A 19559-nucleotide genomic window follows, 5' to 3' on the forward strand; every position below is an offset into this window, starting at 1 on the left:
AAAATATAGTATGTCACCCCTCATGGGGTGACACGGCAATGTGTCCAGGCCTTTCAATTTTAGGCTGTCGCACGAAACTAGCGCTACCATTCGCTGTTGTATTGCATTGCTTGTTCACGTAAGGTGTTCATAGAGTGCAGCGCAGTGCCCATTCCTTTCTCAGCACGCTGTGCATTGCGCAACAAACAGTGGAATTTCATATGGGGTGACATACGCAACCATCAGAATTCAATTATTAATGGCAAGGAAAATAATGTGGATTGGAGTCTATTATTGCTTTATTGTTACATACTGGTTGAGATTTAGCACTCAGATGAAATTGTAAACCAGGGCTACGTGTGAATAAAAAAATGTTTCTGCAAACCTGGGAATGTTCCCCAGTAATTGTCACTGGCTGATGATTTGGTTGAATCATTGCCCGGTGCAGCACCGGAATTTTTGCTAGTGTCCTTACTACACAAACTACTGTTGAATTCTGACTCGGAAAAGGTGGCATCACATTGCAAATCCTAAATGTAAACATCTCTTGATTCAACACTCGAACCCTTTTCAGGTTGTTCTTCTATCTCTCTATCGGTAACCATGGCTTACTCAACACAGAAACACATAACATGAATTAATTTCTTGTCACAAAACTGTAAATTACAAGGAACTCGTTGAAAGGCGCGTAAATCAACAGGCTCACAGTACAGAGCACAGTGTTCCACAACAACAAAGGTAAAAAGGCCGTCACCCCTGTAGGGGTGACATGTGCTTTCTCTGTTGCATAGTCAACCTAATAACCATATGTCACCCCAATGGGGGGACACAAAAATAGTAACTTTGAACATAAAATATGTCTTTGATTATCATCTACGAATGAAATTACGAACATCCGTTGCCCACAACAACCTGAAAAATGTATATTGCATTTCAGCAGTTTACCGCGGAAAAAGCAAATATACACGTCGATGCTAAAATGTTAAAAAAGATGCTATAATCGCAAGAAAACCAACCCTTTCAAGATATTCCGGTTTGATTTATACTGCGCTCGATATAAACAGTAAATTTTATTTTCTTATATTAAAAAAAAAAAAAAAAAAAATGGACACATTATAATTTACAAACATACAGGGTTTAAGCTTACAAGATACGATTTACAATTCTTTGAATGGGAATGACAGTGTTTACATTTTAAAAAAAAAGTCAATTTCCTGTTATTTATTCAGCAAAACGTAATATATTTATATAATTCAACAAGTTTACTGATTGATTTTGCACACAGTTGTAGTGTTATGCGACTCTCTTTGTTCACTGAATTTTTGAAAATAGTATTTAAAACCTGATGATGATTATTGTTGTTTACAAGGGCCTAACATACGTCATCAATCTCTAATGGTACGAGATGGACGACATGATATGATAATTAAAATTTTAAAATGTATCCGCTGACTAGGATTTAAAACAAATGATAATGAACAATGATTGTGAGTTTAAAACAATCAGTGGATCTAATTCGCAATGCCTTATTTTCGGTAAAATGATAGATGATAGATTATGGTAGAATAAGACAATGCCTTAAAATGCAATAAAATATCATGCAAACTACTATAGTAGAAGTCCATTATAGCGAGAATTCACACAAGCGCAAAATTTACTCACTATAGCAGGTTGTCCTTATATCCAATTTTTGTATAACAGTCGGAAAACCCCCATACACATTAAAATCGGTATGAAACGGTAATCAGCTTGTTCAAAATTTGCGTTTCCGCGGATGATATCCACACTACGGCTTACTTGTTTGTTATTTTTCGAAATCCAATACTATGTAAAAATGTATCTTTAATTTCATTCTGAAAAAATTACAGCACCACATTTCTCCAAATCCAAGACGAACCCCACTTTTTCCTTAAAAAAATTTTAATCAGGCTCAAAAAGTGCTTTATAAAACCATATGAATGCCTTTGTTGTACAGTACACATTCTTAAGACTATTTTTAGACGCCGAACATTGGCTTTCGTTATGCCGCATTTTTTTTTGCGGCTGCAGAATTCTTCTTTATTTCCGCGGGTTTAATGACGATGGGATAGGAAAGGTCTAGGAGTTGGAAGGAAGCGGCCGTGGCCTTAAGTTACAGCCCCAGCATTTGCCTGGTGTGAAAATGGGAAACCACAGAAAACCATCTCCAGGACTGCCGCCAGGGGGATTCGAACCCACTATCTTTCGGGTGCGAGCTGAAATATCTATGAAATATCTATGAAATATCTATGCCTTGCGAGCTGAAAGCCGCGCGCCTCTAACCGCATGGCCAATTTGCCCGGTAATACGGTATATTGTCATTAATTCTACTGTACTGCAGCGGATGTGTATCAGAGTCTGACATTTCGCTTTAGCGCTATGCGACCGCGCTTTAAATTCCTCTTATGCCTTGAATCACCCTTAGGAAGCTTATGCTGTCTTTTTTCATACGTTCTTAATGTCCCATTACCATAACGAATAGAAATGAATACTTGCAAATATTAAAATTTTCTAACGCTAAATGCGGGTTTTGCCGTAATATTAATTACATTAAATCGAATATGAAATTGCATTGTTCTTATGGCATAATTGTCGGGACTTGAAATTTCTTCCGTTAAATGCGGGTTTACGTTAAATTGAGGTCATGTAAAATCGGGCTTATACTGTATGTGCTATACATGCTGAAGAACAGTATTCTCTATATCCTAAAATTTCGATAACAAAATAAAATTTAGCTCCCGAGGTGATCCAAGATATCGAGGTTCCACTGTACTAATAAACTGCAAATAATAGTATTCCAACATCTATATATTTTTTTTAGATATATAACAATTCACCACTGAGTGACAAACAAAATTAGCCAAGTATATTTAGCATTACAGCAAGATGAGTAATCGACAGCTTCAGAAGCTTCCATGATGAGCAGAAATTGAACAGGGGATGGGCAGGGGAAAGAAGACAGGCAGCCAGAGAAAGAATGCAAAAATTTTGGGCTGTGAAAAATGCTTCCAATAATGTATGATTGTTGCTTAACGTGGTCTCATATGGCCGTACATGAAAATTAGAATAATGATTACAGTGGCAAGCACTGGAAGTATAAGCCCCCAGAAATTTCTGTTTAACCTCTGACAGTCAAGGTTAACCCAATGTTTCCATTTCACTGCAAAATCAAGAACGGGTACATCTACGTGTTCCACTAAATGATTTTTACAAAACTCAAAGGACACAATTGCTTGGATTCACAAAGCCTGGTCAATGCAGGCAGAGATATGGGTAAAAGCTAGTAAGTATTTATAATAAAACAGTAACATTTCTTGCCATTATAGAAGTTAAAACATAACAGTCAGTTGCAGACACCACAATTTTGGTGATTAATTTGAGGAAATAGCATTCCAGCACTGAGAAATTCACAAGCATTTACAATAAAGAAGAAAATATAATTAGATTCTTTAGTTGCTTTACGTCGCACTGACACAGATAGGTCATATGGCGACGATGGGCAGGAAAGGGCTATGAGTGGGAAGGGAGCAGCCGTGGCCTTAAGGTACAGCCCCAGCATTTGCCTGGTGTGAAAATGGGAAACAAAGGGAAAACCACCTTCAGGGCTGCCGACGGTGGGATTCGAACCCACTATCTCCCAAATACTGTATACTGCCCGCACTTAAGCGACTGCTATCGAGCTCGGCTCATTAGATTCAATTCATATTCCTTGTCCTAAGATAACTTCTACTATACTTTAGTCGGACGGTACTCGTCTGACTGTAACCATACAAATAAAATAAAATATGAAAATAAAAAGATCACAAAATTTTCCTACCTCATTAGGTTTAATAACATTCCCTCGATGAACAGGAAAGCAGCAGCCGTCGGCATTTTTGTAATGAATATCTACCATAACACACGGAGTAAAATATGCATCTCCAAAGAGAGTTTCATATACGCCGTAATGTTCTGCAACTTTCTTTATCTGCTGAGGTCCAACTGTAGTTTTCCAATCTTTCTTGACTTCATCCAAAGGAATCAGCACTGGAAGAATGAACATAATGAGCACTGAAATAACACCAGTATGGTCTGCATCAGTGGTATTAAAAAAGTTCATCTCAAGGGGTACGCAAATTTATCATAGCTCCTAATTATTTTTGGTGAGCAGTTCAAAAAAAGAGTTGACCCACTTTCAATAAAATCTTGTTTTGATTTAGTGTTTTTGTCTATCAATATACAGAGCCCCCTTTCTGAACTATGAATTGACTAGGTATGTACTGCTTACTTATCCTGCACTGTTCTTTTTCAAATATTTTGTTTGAAATCCACTGATTAAATTTTTCTTCAGTACGTGTGTAGAGTACAATAGTAATTTTTTCATAAATACAGGGTCTTTATTTATGCTTGGCAAGGACTTTCTCGCTCGACTTTGGCCGCCGATGACAGGCCACTACCGGCCGCTGGGCACGCAGTTTCCGGCACTTCCTGCAGTTGTTGAGAGCCGAGCTCCAAGATAGTAGGGTGTTCAATGAAGCTGCTGCGTACTGTATGTCGTATTGTATAGTGTTTTATTGTGATTGTGTATAGTGCTGTAAAGTATGTGAAATATTCGTTACGTGAACATGTATATCTGCACAATACTTACATTAAGTGCAGAAAATCGTGCGCTAGGACAAGACAAAAGTTTTGAGCGAAATTTCTAGGGAGACCCATTCCTATCAATCGGACAATAAAACAACTGGCCAAGGGATTATTTTTTTTTTTTGCTTTACGTCGCACCGACACACATAAGTCTTACATGGGACAGGAAAGGGCTAGGAGTGGGAAGGAAGCGTTTGTGGCCTTAATTAAGGTACAGCCCCAGCATTTGCCTGGTGTGAAAATGGGAAACCACGGAAAACCATCTTCAGGGCTGCCGACAGTGGGGTTCGAACCTACTATATCCCGAATACTGGATTCTGGCTGCACTTAAGCGACTGCAGCTATAGAGCTCAGTGCCAAGAGATTCAAACGTACAGGTTCAGTAAACAATAAAAAAAAGACTAAAGGTCGTTATCTCCTTACTGAAGCGTGTTCGGTACATCTGTGGCCCCCTCGTAGCCCAGATTTAACGGCATGTGATTTTTATTTGTGGGGAATGTTAAAATATGTAGTTTATGGGAACAACCCTCACACACTAGATGAACTTAAAGACAATATAAGAGCTGCAATTGCAACCATCAGTGCTGAAGAACTTGGTAGAGTAACCAAAAACTTCATTAGGAGATGCCGATTATGTTTGGCAGCGCATGGGGAACATTTTCAGCATAAACTATAAAAATGGTGAGTAAAATGCATGATAAATGCATGATAATGCTTTTGAGCATAAACTGTAAACATGGTGAGTAAAATGCATGATAATGATTAAATGCACTGTATTCTGCTCTACATACGCACGCGCGGTAACCGGCAACTGAACCATCACTGGCGGCCGAGGTCGAGCGAGAAAGTCCTTGCCAAGCATAAATAAAGACCCTGTATTAATAGGCCTATTCATAAGTATACACACTGAGGGGCTAAAAGTTATGGGAAGACACTGAATGTGATGTTAATAACGAGCCGCTCCTCCGCAAGCCCTCAAAACGGCAGCAATACGGTGAGGCATCGACTCTACAAGGTGTTGGAATTGATCTGGAGGGATCTGGACCCACGCATCTTGCACTGCCACCCACAATTGGTCTTTTGTAGTTGGTGTGGGATTCATGGAGCGTACACCGGCGTCGACAGCATCCCATAAATGTTCGACTGGATTAAGATCGACTGATTTGAAGGGCCAACCATGATCGTAACTTCACTGGAGTGCTCCTCCAACTACCTGCGTGCCACCACAGAGCAGTGACATGGCGCACTGTCCTGATGAAACATGGCATCTCCATCTGGGTACTCTAGGGCCAGAAAGGGATGCAGATGGTCGGAAAGAATGTCCGCATAATGTGCACCTGTCAGCGCTCCCTCCAGCCGGACAATAGGGCCTAACTGCAACCATGAGAACACTGCCCAGACCAGAACTGAGCCACCTCCCATCTGGATACAACCTTGTTGAAACGCAGGATCCATAGCTTCATGGGGCATACGCTACATTTTCACGCGCCCATCAGCTCAATACAACTGGAACCGGAATTGATCGGACCATACCATATGTCGGCACTGTGCCATGGTCCATTGCCAATGTTCGCGGGCCCATGCATGTCATTGATCTCTGTGTCGAGGTGTCAGCAAAGAGACATGAGCTGGTTGTCAGCTGGTGAAGCCTATGCGGTGCAGTTGCCTCCTTACAGTCCTGGTAGAAATGGGTTCCTGACTCCCAACATTCAACTGGACAGTGATATGACTCACAGTAGCCCGTCAAGCACCCAGAATGATTCTGCGCAGGCGATGTGATGTCCGTTCGTTAAACACTTGTGGTCTAACCGTGAGGCAGTTTATGCGGATGGTAACATTCTCTCTGTGATACTAAAGTCCACCCTCAATACTGTTGACCTCGGAAACCCGAATTCGTGTGTAATCTCTGCAATGCTATGACCCATGCGCCGATGATCATTCCACGTTCAAAGTCGGTTTACTTGCGACGTGTTGCCATCTTCACGACACTGGTGTGTGTGACAGACTGCTCAGCTACTCCGCTCAGTTTTGGGTTCCTTCTGTAAAATTTACTCCGAAAGCGTCACGAGGTTTCCTTTGCCCAGCGACGATATATATACAATAGATTATTATTTTCATTATTATTATTGGGGAACAGGATGGTATAGCGGCTTAGGGTCATACACGGCACATTTTCTAATGGGACACCCCTTCCCGTGACTTTTGACCACTCAGTGTATATCGTTGCTAGGTAATGAAAACTCATGAGAATACAACGTTTCTCTATCTACCTTGTGAAGACTTGCCATGTTGCTCGAGAAGTGAACAGAAGACTCCAATGGTTGAATAATAGGGCTATCATTAAGCAATGAATATGGCAGGAATAGTTCTTTGACCACTGATCACCGCTCAGTTTTGGGTTCCTTCTGTAAAATTTACTCCGAAAGCGTCACGAGGTTTCCTTTGCCCAGCGACGATATATATACAATAGATTATTATTTTCATTATTATTATTGGGGAACAGGATGGTGTAGCGGCTTAGCTGCTTGCCCAACATTCTGGCGAATGTAGTTTGATTCCCCGTTTTACTGGGGTGGGAAATCCTGTGGTGGCAGGAAGGACATGCAATCTAAAATCCCCAGCCAAAACTCTTTCATGCCTCAGTACATGCAGGGACTCTGTGCAAGCGGAATAAGCTGCGGAAGATGATTATTATAGTTAATATTATGTGGCATCCAGCAACAATAATTTGTTATTTCTGGTATAATCACAATATAATTGTACTTCAGAGATACGAAGATAAAACTATTGGATTTTGGGGGTATTAAATGTTAAACATTAATTTATTGAAACCACCTATTCAATACTATGTTAAACATTAATCATTGAATTTCAATACAGTCAAAATTAAAATAATCACTTTTTGGGGTATGCCAACCAAAAAGTTTGAATACCGGAACCCTGGTCTACATCACTAGTAAAATAACCTATAAGCATCTAATGAATTCAATGTAATTCATATCTTTCATAAGGATCTGAAATATTGTGTTGAAATAAATATAATTCATCTTACACTCTCCAGTTCTGGCCAATTTCTCTAGGCCTTTACTTGATCGGACCGCACCCAACTGCTTATAAAGTTCTTTCATCTGTGGTGATTTTGGAGGTTTAAATCCTATATCAATTTTCTGTGACAGTACTGGGTCCTTGTAGTTTATTTCTGAAATGAAGAAATTCATACTGATTAATAAATATACTAGAAGTAAAAATAGGGAAAGCGAGATTACCAGCTTAAGGATATCAGGGAGATATTTTTAAATTGAAGGTTCTCCAACAATAACAATGTCTTCGAACATGTTTTCTCCCTATCTCTTCTATTAACTTCATAAAGGGATTAAGTTTTGGCATTATTTTAGACATATTATCAAGAAGACCAACAACAGTCATGTTGAAACACCAGATATGTTAAATTAAGCAACATGAATGGGTAGTCCATAAGCTGTTGATTAAGGGGAGAAAGGAAAGAAATGGTCACCCCACTGTTGATAGTGCTTGGATCAGTGGGCCACCGGCCACCTAGTCTAGCTAGGGGCAGTCACTAGGCCACTAGCATCAATCAGATTAAGCAAGGTTTGAACTTAAAAGGAAATAATTCATTTATATGTGCCTAATGGTTTTCTTTCTTAGAAAGAAATGAAAATTTACTTAAGGCCTATTACTTAGTATCATGGGCCAGGTGGTCTCCTCCTGTGGGTGGGGGCGGTAGAAAAACACCCACGGTAACCCCTGCCTGTTGTAAGAGGCGACTAAAAGGGGCCCCAGGGTTTCTGAATGTTGGGAGCATGGGTTGGCGACGACGGGGCCCTTAGCTGAGTCCTGGCATTGCTTCCACTTACTTGTGCCAGGCTCCTCACTTTCATCTATCCTATCTGACCTCCCTTGGTCAACTCTTGTTCTTTTCCGACCCCGAAGCTATTAGGTTTGCTAGGGCTAGGGAGTCTTTCATTTTCACGCTTTTCGTGGCCCTTGTCTTTCTTTGACCGATATCTTCTTTTTCAAAGTGTCGGATCCCTTCTATTTTTTCCCTCTGATTAGTGTTATATAGAGGATGGTTACCTAGTTGTACTTCCTCTTAAAACAATAATCACCACCATCATGGGCCAGGGACATCTTTGGTGCTTGCAAGCACAGACTATGTTCGTACCCAGTGTTCTTGTAGGGTCTGTGATGGCACGAGTAATTGGAATTATTAAGGAATAAGATAGATATAATGTCCTGCAACTTAAAGTAAGGCTATATCTCGGAATTTTCCTGAAAATAGAAAAGTGGTTTGGAAACCTGAAGAAAAATTCCATCTGCAACATTTTCACACCATTCATAACAGAGACTGGGGCTGCAAAAGGAATAATATTACTAGAATCGCTCATACTTCAGCCTCTTTCATTTTATCATATTTAAGGAGAGATCGAGACATGCTGAATGGAAGCAACATCTGTTCTATCCTATAACAGAGGGCATAGTGAACTTTAAACACAACGTTTTTTCAGCAAAGTATAATTTATCATTATAAAGGGGCACCCGAATGGGCGTTAGGATTTACAATATTCACTTATCGACATGATTCTCTTGTTGCAAGTCGTGATGTGATACCTGTCACACTGTTTGCCACATAAAACGCATATAATGCTTTATAGAACTATATAACACTACTAGAATGGTATTATTTTACTAACATTTATTAAATACAATGTTGGAATGGTATTATCCATTGCAGATACACAGACTATATAGGTTATGTTTACCAAAATAATGTCATATTTATCACAGAAAAGCATACCTTCGAGCCTCTGCTTTAATGTTCGGGCAACGCCGGGCGCTTTGCCTCTTAAACGATGTCCATTTCGAACGAAACATATTTGGATAGTTTTCAAATCGTGAAAGACACACCTCCAACCAACTAACACCATCACGTTTTTATTATTTCCCCTACTGCCAAAGAGAATAAAAGCCATGACATAGTCCATAAACAGATAGACTGACAATGAGCAGCAGGATTCTGAAGCCGGAAGCGCGCGGCTACCGCCATCTTACCACACTACACTACCCCGATGCATTAATAGATAAGGATTTTCTTTTATGTATAGTTCCCTACAAGTGTCATAAGGTAGAGAATTGACTAACATGTTTTCCACAAACCCTGAGATATATGTAATAATATTCTGTGATAATAAACCTAACACCTATTTTGATTGACGCAAGCTTACCAATCCTTCCACTCTAATTTTAACAGTAATTTTGACATCCTTACATTAATCTTTAAAAATTAGAAGAGGCCGAGACCACTTTTATTCAATTACTAACAAAACCTAAACTTAACCTATTATTATTATTATTATTATTATTATTATTATTATTATTATTATTATTATTATTATTATTATTATTATTATTATTATTATTATTATTATTATTATTATTATTATTATCTCCCTTGTTTCTTGATCCGTTTACTCTCCAGGGTTGGTTTTTCCCTCGGACTCAACGAGGGATCCTACCTCTACCATCTCAAAGGCAGTGTCATGAAGCATGAGACTTTGGGTCGGGGGATAAACTGGGAAGGGGGACCAGTACCTCGCCCAGATGGCCTCACCTGCTATACTGAACAGGGGCCTTGGTTGGGGGTGAAAAGATTGGAAGGGAAGAGGGAAGGAAGCGGCCGTGGCCTTAACTTAGGTACGATCCCGGCATTTGCCTGGAGGAGAAATGGGAAACCACGGAAAACCACTTCGAGGATGGCTGAGGTAGGAATCGAAACCCCCTCTACTCAACTGACCTCCCGTGGCTGAGTGGACCCTATTCCAACCCTCGCACCACTTTTCAAATTTCGTAGAAGAGCCAGAAATCGAACCCGGTCCTCCTGGGGTGGCAGCTCATCACACTAACCACTAATCCAGAGAGGTTGACACTATTATTATGATTAGTATTATTATTCCCTGTGTCACACTCTATCACAAGAGGGCTAACGCTTACAAATATATATCGAAAGAAGGTGAACTCTGTCTCCTACATAATTAGGCATCTTTAATAGTGAATTTAACTGAATTAATAAGTAGACAACAAGTTTACATGAGCACATGTAAGGCACTTAGCAGTGTATTGAAACTCCTATTCCTTCCCTCTTCTTTCGACGTGAATAGAAGAAATCCACACTCAAACACTACGCAGGTATTCACCATTTTGCCACACAGTATTTTGCCAAAAAATTAATGTAAAATGTACATAAAAACAACATAAACCAAAACTGCATGTAACACAACAAAATACATGTTTATAGTAGTATAGATCCGTAGTGACGTAAGATGGCGTCAGCCGCACGTTTGCGACTTCACTTACACTGATGCTACGAGATAGGGCGCTGCCTCTTTATTTACTATATGTCTGCGGGGACTAACGAGCTACAAATAGTCCTCTTTCTAGCCCGTTTGTGGGGACATAGCTATCCATTTATCGATGAAAAGATGGCCCGATCGAGTTCACGGTTTGGCCACTAGATGTGTTACCGAAGTAACGTTTTTAGCCTTCCCCATTCATGTTTGGGCCGGCTATCGCTGTAGAAATTTGTATCACATCATGGTCATCTTTCAAACTTGTTTTCTACGACTACTTCTAAGTTACTGGAGGCCGTACTCCTAACATATTATTTCGACTTGCCTAAAACTCTCTATACTATTTTCATTCAAGAACTGTCTGTTGGTGTTTCGCGTATTCTGTGCCAAACAGCGCTAAACTAGTATCTGCCTTCTGCGCAAGCGAGCGTGACTCTTAGCCGTGCCTATGTAGCTGGCTAATCAGGGCTAGCGAGGATTGTTACGTAATGGACCTCTCTCTCTCTGGCTTGTAGTGGCCCGTTGTTTGTTGGAAGCTATCATGGCGATCAGAAGCAAACTTCATTGTGGCTCTACGCGAGCAATCTGTGTAACCATGGATTACGGATAAAACCGTTGATGCGCGAGGATGTTGTTCATCCTCAAGAACTTCATTTATATTTAGAATTGGTTATACCTTCCTAATAGTGGATTAAGTACGACTACGGCGAATAAATTTGTGAGTATGTAAACAACGCGTCTCCAGAACCTGGAAGCTATATTGGAACTGTAAGTTACATTTTCATGCATCAAGTCTTCATCATCAATGAGTCTGTGACTTCATATAAATCTTCCTCTCCGAATATTTTCCGAACTTTGAGCGGTGCTTTGGAAATCGTCTGATTCTTGAAATTAATGTAATCACTAAAAAAGGAAAGAACTTTTCAGTATTGGTAATTCTCCTACTGAAACATGGGTTTCTCATTTGTAATTTTCTAAAAGCTTGCTCCCAAAATTTTGGCTATTGTTATTTTATATTTAAAGTAATGTTCTCGGGAGTTACGGGGTGGTTTTGCTTCGCTCTAAAGAAATGTATAATTCATTTGTGTAATGCATGAAAGAGTTCCCACAAGCGTCTATTTCTAGTTTTCGTTCCCTTGTTGATTCTATTCATTTTGGTGTCATGCTTTCTCTCTATTTTATCTTAATTCTGATAATTCATTATCCTTGAGTCTCCTTTGTTCTTTCTCGTTTTCCATTATTGTGTGTCCCTTGGGATTGGTACCTCGTAAATTTTGCCTGCTCCGTAACCATGGCGACGTTTACTAATTTTTAATGATTGTTGATGATTGTTTGACTTAATGTTGAGGGTGGATTTTTCCTTTGGAGCATGACTTCGGCATTCTGCGCTATTTTTTCGGTGTACTTGGTTTCTTGATTGATGTTTTAATGACCCTTTCGGGGAATCTCTGTTTATTTTCGTCCGATTTTCTGTTGTGGTTTTTTTGGCCTATTTCGGGTTCATAATTGAGACCTTTTAAAATCTTGACGTTTGTGAAAGCTCATGGCAAAAAAATTGAATCTGGTCAAGTGTTTTCTGAAACTTTAAAAGTAATTGCGAATTTTGGTGGAAATTCATTGAGATTGCAGATAGGTAACTTAACTCCTGCCGTAGGCCTACTTAAGGTATCAGATTGTTTTCTTTTAATTTAATTTAATTGACGGCCGTCTTTGAATTTGTGAGTTAACCGTTAATTTCTTCTTTTCCTAGTAATCTAAGTTAAATTTATTAATTAATTAACTTCATTACGTTGCAGCTCTTTAAGCCTAAATAATTGCATTGTTTTTCCCTAGTTGTTAAACACTCTTCAATGTTTTAAAATTAAAGCCTTTTAAACTCCATATCTGGTTGGTCTTTCTTTCAATTAGTTGTACCGGTTAATACTGTACCAGTTTTATTCTAGTATCCACGGGGACTTCTTGTTATCTAAAGGTAAGTTTTCTTTACTTTGGTGATTATGTTTGTGTGGGGGTATGTGCCCAGTGATTAATTTTATCTTTATGTATTTATTTACCTTGTCGTGTACTCGTACCAGCTCAAAGGACGGTACCGGCTGGTGCAGATGTCAGGTTTCTGTTCTGTTCTAGGCGAACTTTAACATTATGATGTGTGAAGACCGACTCCAATCCTCAGACCTTAATGCTACTCTCGATCGTTCAAAGATGGCGAATCGAGTAGCCGGATATGTTGGAAATGTGCGTTTGTTTTGGTTTGTTGTTATCGTATGTAGTCGGTGTAATTTCATGAAAATTGACTATAAATGTCAGTTTCTTTGTAGAGTATACGTGAGCGAGTGTATTTATATGAGTCAGTGGACACTTGGGATCTGTAATTATACGCAGTAATGTGAGAATGTGTTGGTTTTGATCATGTTGTGAGCCAGGTTTGTCTAACTACGACGATATCTCTCTTACAACCATTCTTAAGTGTTCTACGGAATACAATATTTAGAGAGAGATGGATTAGGAATATACATCGTGACCCCTTTGAAGTCTAAGGCAAAACTGTAGTGTGCATAAATTATTTTGAGAATATTTCTGAGGTTAGGGAAGACTTTTCTCTAATTGTAAACGGGGAACCTATTCGTATTCCTCAAAAATATTAATTTAGATAGAATATAATCGATGTTGTGATATTCCGTCAGTGTGAATGTTTTTTAAAGTGTCGAGTGATTTAGATGCAAGTGTATTTTACAATAATCTGTGCTTGCCTGTGGAAATGTTTGGCTGGATCTTATGGAGTATAACACAACTGTGGAGTATAACAAAAGTGTGAGAGATGGAGCAATTTGTATCAATCAATCAATACTGTTCTGCATTTAGGACATTCACCCAGGTGGCAGATTCCCTATTTGTTGTATACTGTTACACAGAAGAAATAGTGACTTGGAGGGCTTAGCTGGGTTTGTAACTCAGGGTTTTAACACTACCAACACCTTCCGATTCATGCTGTGGTTATCTGTTATCAAGCAGACTACAGCGAACTGAAGCTCGTCCATGTGGTTGGATATCAATGTTTAGAATCAACAGAGATTTTGCACTTATTTTTAATGGGTAGAAATCTATTAGGCTATATCTTTAGTGCCTGAACGTTTCATTACTAAGGTTACCATCATTGTATGAAGTGTTGCTATGCCATATGTCAACATTATATTAGCATTACCAGGGCCGTTCAATGGGTTAACATAATTATTTCGGATGTACTTAGGCTGAGTGGCTCAGACGGTTTAGGCGCTGGCTTTCTGACCCCAAGTTGGCAGGTTCGATCCTGGCTCACTCCGGTGGTATTCGAAGGTGCTCATATACATCAGCCTCTTGTCGGTAGATTTAGTGGCACATAAAAGAACTACCGCAGGACTAAATTCCGGCACTTCGGCGTCTCCGAAAACCGTAAAAAGTAGTTAGTTGGACGTAAATCCAATAATATTATTACTTCGGGTACTTACCTTTCCCTGTGTGCTGAATATAAGAAATTGTCCACCACTTCAAAACTAAGGCAACAAATTATGTTTCATAGTTCTCATAAGAGCGAATAAATTGAGGAATTTCGCACGTTAATTTACTTTGAAACATTCAAAATGATGTTTTAAATATCATTTTAACAGTTTTATCATGCATTTTGACCGACCCACCCGTGTGAAATCTAAGAGAAAATGTTATTTGACTAAATGAAATGTCTAAATAATCACCTTGTTATTCTCTTTTCTAGTTGAATATATGTGATTTTAGTTCATTATATGTGGTGCGTACTTGTTGGCGAAGCGTTTTCATTCGTGAAAAAGTGTTTTCCCTATGATGTTATATTTATCATGTTAAATTACCACCATTGTACGTGATATTTTGGCGTTGGCCAATCCCAGGAATCCGGCTACTTCGGTCGCCATGTTTTTAAAAATTACGGTCTGAGGATTGGAGTCGGTCTTCGATGTGCGGAGTAATTGTGATGTTGTGTTTATCTTGTGCGATTTATTGTGAGTATTATTTCTGTCAATGAGTGTCTGTGACGGTGATAATAATAATAATAATAATAATAATAATAATAATAATAATAATAATAATAATAATAATAATAATAATAATAATCATAATAATAATAATTGTTTCGGGGTTGTCGTGGAACGCAGAGGTGAAAGAAGGTACGGGCTGGAATGGGTCTATCTACGATAGTCAAAGATGAATTTAAAATTTTAAAATAAAGGTCGTGAAAATTCAATATTCATTGACTTGGCCCTCAACGGGCAACTTAAACGCACTCTACAGTGTGATGGTAGTAGTACCAGACCTGTAGTTTAGATCCTTTCCAACAGAACAAAGATGGCCTGGGCCACCATAGCTCAATTGGTAGAGCAACCGACGCGAAATCGGGAGGTTGTGGGTTCGGATCCCACTGGTGCCTGGTTGGCCATTTTTGTTCTGTACTTAACATCTCTTCAACACGTACTAAATGTACGCAACACGACCTAATAGGTTGAAAGTCGCTTTCGATTACAATGTGGTCGTGAAAATTCAATATTCATTGACTTGGCCCTCAACGGGCAACTTAAACGCACTCTACAGTGTGATGGTAGTAGTACCAGACCTGTAGTTTAGATCCTTTCCAACAGAACAAAGATGGCCTGGGCCACCATAGCTCAATTGGTAGAGCAACCGACGCGAAATCGGGAGGTTGTGGGTTCGGATCCCACTGGTGCCTGGTTGGCCATTTTTGTTCTGTACTTAACATCTCTTCAACACGTACTAAATGTACGCAACACGACCTAATAGGTTGAAAGTCGCTTTCGATTACAATGTGGTCGTGAAAATTCAATATTCATTGACTTGGCCCTCAACGAGCAACTTAAACGCACTCTACAGTGTGATGGTAGTAGTACCAGACCTGTAGTTTAGATCCTTTCCAACAGAACAAAGATGGCCTGGGCCACCATAGCTCAATTGGTAGAGCAACCGACGCGAAATCGGGAGGTTGTGGGTTCGGATCCCACTGGTGCCTGGTTGGCCATTTTTGTTCTGTACTTAACATCTCTTCAACACGTACTAAATGTACGCAACACGACCTAATAGGTTGAAAGTCGCTTTCGATTACAATGTGGCCGTGAAAATTCAATATTCATTGACTTGGCCCTCAACGGGCAACTTAAACGCACTCTACAGTGTGATGGTAGTAGTACCAGACCTGTAGTTTAGATCCTTTCCAACAGAACAAAGATGGCCTGGGCCACCATAGCTCAATTGGTAGAGCAACCGACGCGAAATCGGGAGGTTGTGGGTTCGGATCCCACTGGTGCCTGGTTGGCCATTTTTGTTCTGTACTTAACATCTCTTCAACACGTACTAAATGCACGCAACACGACCTAATAGGTTGAAAGTCGCTTTCGATTAAAGGTTATATTTCTTTTCAGAAATTACATTTTAACAAACAATATATCAGGTACAGGTAGTCAGGTACAAAGTAGAAAAACTGGGAAGACCCAGAAAAGACTAGTTACAATTTGAGCTTCTAGCTCATAATTTACCAAGGTCCCAACATTCAAATTGTTGTGATAGACAGCTGGCAAAGGAGAGGTATCTCCCAAAACACAAATTTTTCAAGAGCACTTTGCTCCAACGGTTATAATTTACGGCCTTCCAACGGCACCACTCACTATTACACAATTATCTGTTACATAACCAGAAAAGAGCTTACAGGCTCTACAACTTCACAAAGGAGACTGTGTTCCCAACCCTTACAGCCTAATTCAGGCAACCTTTAAATTACATTAGAGATTAGAGCTTCTTTGCTCAATAAAATTATATTTCTAGGCCTCTCTAGGCACAACCTCCAATTTACAACGCCAGATTGATTACCTTTTATATTATACAGGGGTATCTAGTACCCATACTACCAAGCCTTCATGAAAAGGAACAGGTTATATTACTGGCCCAAACACGAAATGTATGGAGGCGTACACTTGTGCTCCTAGAAAACCAAGTTTTAAAACCCTACTTGGGTTTGCAGCCCGACGATGCAGAGGCTAATCCCACACTACTGAGGTGACTAGAAGGAAAGTTAATTTAAGATTTACAGGGGAAAAACAGTTACAAATTCGTAGTCACCTCAAGATTAATTTGAAGAGGGATTTCGAGAGGGTAACGAACTCTCTATCCCCGATTTACAATTTTACATTAGAAAGATGAAAATTTATATTTTAGAAAACAGGCGGTTACATAGTTAAAGATTAGAACCTTCCCCTCGGGTCAGTTTGCGAAGATAACTACTTAGATGGAAAAACTGTTGGCCATTACCTTAGCTGATGTTCTGTCTGCCGAAGATAGAGGCCCCCGCCTCCTGCCTTAACACACACACTCAGTAATTCGACGATCAATAAGTCAAGTTAACTCGAAAAGGCGTCAGCTTATATACCCGAGGGGAAGCTTCGAGAAGGCTCTGGACTAAATCCGGACACACCCTCTCATTTTTATTGGCAGATAAAATAGGTACAAGAAACATTTGATTGGCTGAAAAATAAATACAGAAAATTTGCCATTGGCTAGACCCAAAGCTGGCGGGATGAGAAGGAAGTGTTGCAAACCTTGAAGTATCAAAATAATGAAAGTCAATTCAGTTGAAAAAACATATAAACACAAAACTTCTCTAAACCTCTAATTCCACTTTGCACCAGAGTGCATGAACTCAGTTTTTAGTAGAGACATCTATGGAGAAAAGTGCGAACTTCCTGTGATACACCCAAACAAAACAAAGAAATCCAATCAGTTTAGGAAACTTTCAAATAACATAATTACATAATTTACAGTAGTAGTGACATCTTCTGATCAATGTCCCAACTTCATGCATTAGCAGTTTCAAGCTTTGTATGATGGGTAGCGTTCCTTAAGGCGCTTCATTTAAATGCATGGGATGAGGTGTACCTTCCGGTACAATAATAATAATGATAATATTGGGGATTTACCAGTTACCTCCATCGGGCGCGTCCCATTGGAATTGGGGAAGCTCGCTGGCTCTGCCGCCAGCAGAGTCAGAGGGTAGTAGGGACATAAAATACCATCGTGAAAAAACTGGTCCCTTGCCAGGATTACGGCGAAGACTGGTAAATGACCAGAAGCCAGAAAACATCTTAATAATAATAATGTTATTTGTTTTACGTCCCACTAACTACTTTTTAAGGTCTTCGGAGACGCCGAGGTGCCGGAATTCAGTCCCGCAGGAGTTCTTTTACGTGCCAGTAAATCTACCGACACGGGGCTGTCGTATTTGAGCACCTTCAAATACCACCGGACTGAGCCAGGATCGAACCTGCCAAGTTGGGGTTAGAAGGCCAGCGCCTTAACCGTCTGAGCCACTCAGCCCGGCAGAAAACATCTTGAGACAACCTCTAGGGCTAACAACCCTAGTTGTAAAAGGATGGGTACCCGTCCAAAACAAAGTCAAGAAGCATGATGGCACAACGTTTCAAGAAACATACCCCAGGGGGTAAATCGTCGGATAAATCCCTCGTCGTGAACGCCACGACGCACGAGTCTCGTTCGGGTACTGGGCGAGACTCGACATCATGCAAGAGACGAGTCGGTGCGTCTCGGTGTAACCCGATGAGTCAAAAACTCAGGCCAAAATCCAAAACCTTTCTAGCAACTTTCAACATAAATTCACTTACACAAACTGGCAAGCTGAAAACCCTCACCAAAGCTTTTCACAAAAATCAGATATCCATAATGGCCCTACAAGAAACAAGGTACCCAGAAGAAGAGATTTTTGAATCCGAAGGCTACCGATTTTTCAAGAGCAAATCGCAAGTAGGAATCCTCAACGGAGCTGTGATGCTTGGAACCGCGTTTGCTGTTACAACCAAGATCCTTACATCGGTTGCAAATTTCGAACCTGTGAATGACAGATTGTCTATACTAACAATTAAATGCATGAACAAAACCTACGCCCTAGTCAACGCACACGCTCCTACAAACGATAAGAACAAGTCTGATCCGGACGAAGTAGATAATTTCTGGGACCTACTGGATGAAAAATTAAAGAAAATCCCCAAACACCATGTCAAGCTTCTTTTGGGTGACTTCAATGCCCAACTGGGTCATGAACAGAAGTACAAGAAAGTTATAGGAAATTACCCTGCTCACAAAAGAACCAATCCCAACGGCAAAAGACTGGTGTCCATTTGCGGAAATCACAACCTGCAGGTCATATCGACCCACTTTCGCCATCTACCCAGAAAGCAAATGACTTGGCATTCTCCCGTCCAAACTCTCGGAGAGTTCCAAATTGATCATGTTGCAATCTCCAGGAGAAACAGCCATGAGATTATAAATGTCAAGGTAAAGAAAGGCATCAATGTGGCCTCAGATCACCATATGTGTCTGATCAAATTCAAACCAATTCCTGCAAACACAAGGAAGACAACCAAACAGGTCACACGCTTCGACAATGATAAACTTCAGCAAAGTGTTGAGGAGTTCCAGGAGAAGGCTAGACCAAATGACTGTAACTTTAACAACACCAAAAGTTTCCTTGTTGAGGCCGCCAAAGACGTT

The 19559-nt window shown here is 40.0% G+C and overlaps 1 protein-coding gene and 4 non-coding genes across 5 annotated transcripts in view; 4 read left to right on the forward strand and 1 right to left on the reverse strand.

Annotated features, from left to right (window-relative positions):
* The window catches only part of mRpL38 (mitochondrial ribosomal protein L38), a 49586-nt gene extending 39982 nt beyond the window's left edge, over positions 1-9604 (reverse strand). The window contains exons 1-3 of the mRNA XM_067138805.2: positions 9437-9604; positions 7673-7819; positions 3815-4023 (exon numbers count right to left, since the gene is read on the reverse strand). Coding sequence (XP_066994906.2) covers positions 3815-4023; positions 7673-7819; positions 9437-9566 — 486 coding nt within the window. The 5' untranslated portion in view covers positions 9567-9604. The remainder of the gene's footprint in view (positions 1-3814; positions 4024-7672; positions 7820-9436) is intronic.
* Positions 9605-15346: 5742 nt separating this feature from the next.
* On the forward strand, positions 15347-15420 carry TRNAS-CGA (transfer RNA serine (anticodon CGA)). Its single transcript has one exon. It is a non-coding gene; the product is annotated as a tRNA-Ser (tRNA).
* A 223-nt stretch (positions 15421-15643) lies between these two features.
* On the forward strand, positions 15644-15717 carry TRNAS-CGA (transfer RNA serine (anticodon CGA)). The gene has a single exon. It is a non-coding gene; the product is annotated as a tRNA-Ser (tRNA).
* Positions 15718-15940: 223 nt separating this feature from the next.
* Positions 15941-16014, forward strand: TRNAS-CGA (transfer RNA serine (anticodon CGA)). The gene has a single exon. It is a non-coding gene; the product is annotated as a tRNA-Ser (tRNA).
* Positions 16015-16237: 223 nt separating this feature from the next.
* Positions 16238-16311, forward strand: TRNAS-CGA (transfer RNA serine (anticodon CGA)). The gene has a single exon. It is a non-coding gene; the product is annotated as a tRNA-Ser (tRNA).
* The last annotated feature ends 3248 nt before the right edge of the window (positions 16312-19559 follow it).

The sequence above is a fragment of the Anabrus simplex genome, chromosome 1, assembly GCF_040414725.1.
Source record: "Anabrus simplex isolate iqAnaSimp1 chromosome 1, ASM4041472v1, whole genome shotgun sequence".
In the NCBI taxonomy this organism is placed as follows: Eukaryota; Metazoa; Arthropoda; class Insecta; order Orthoptera; family Tettigoniidae; genus Anabrus; species Anabrus simplex.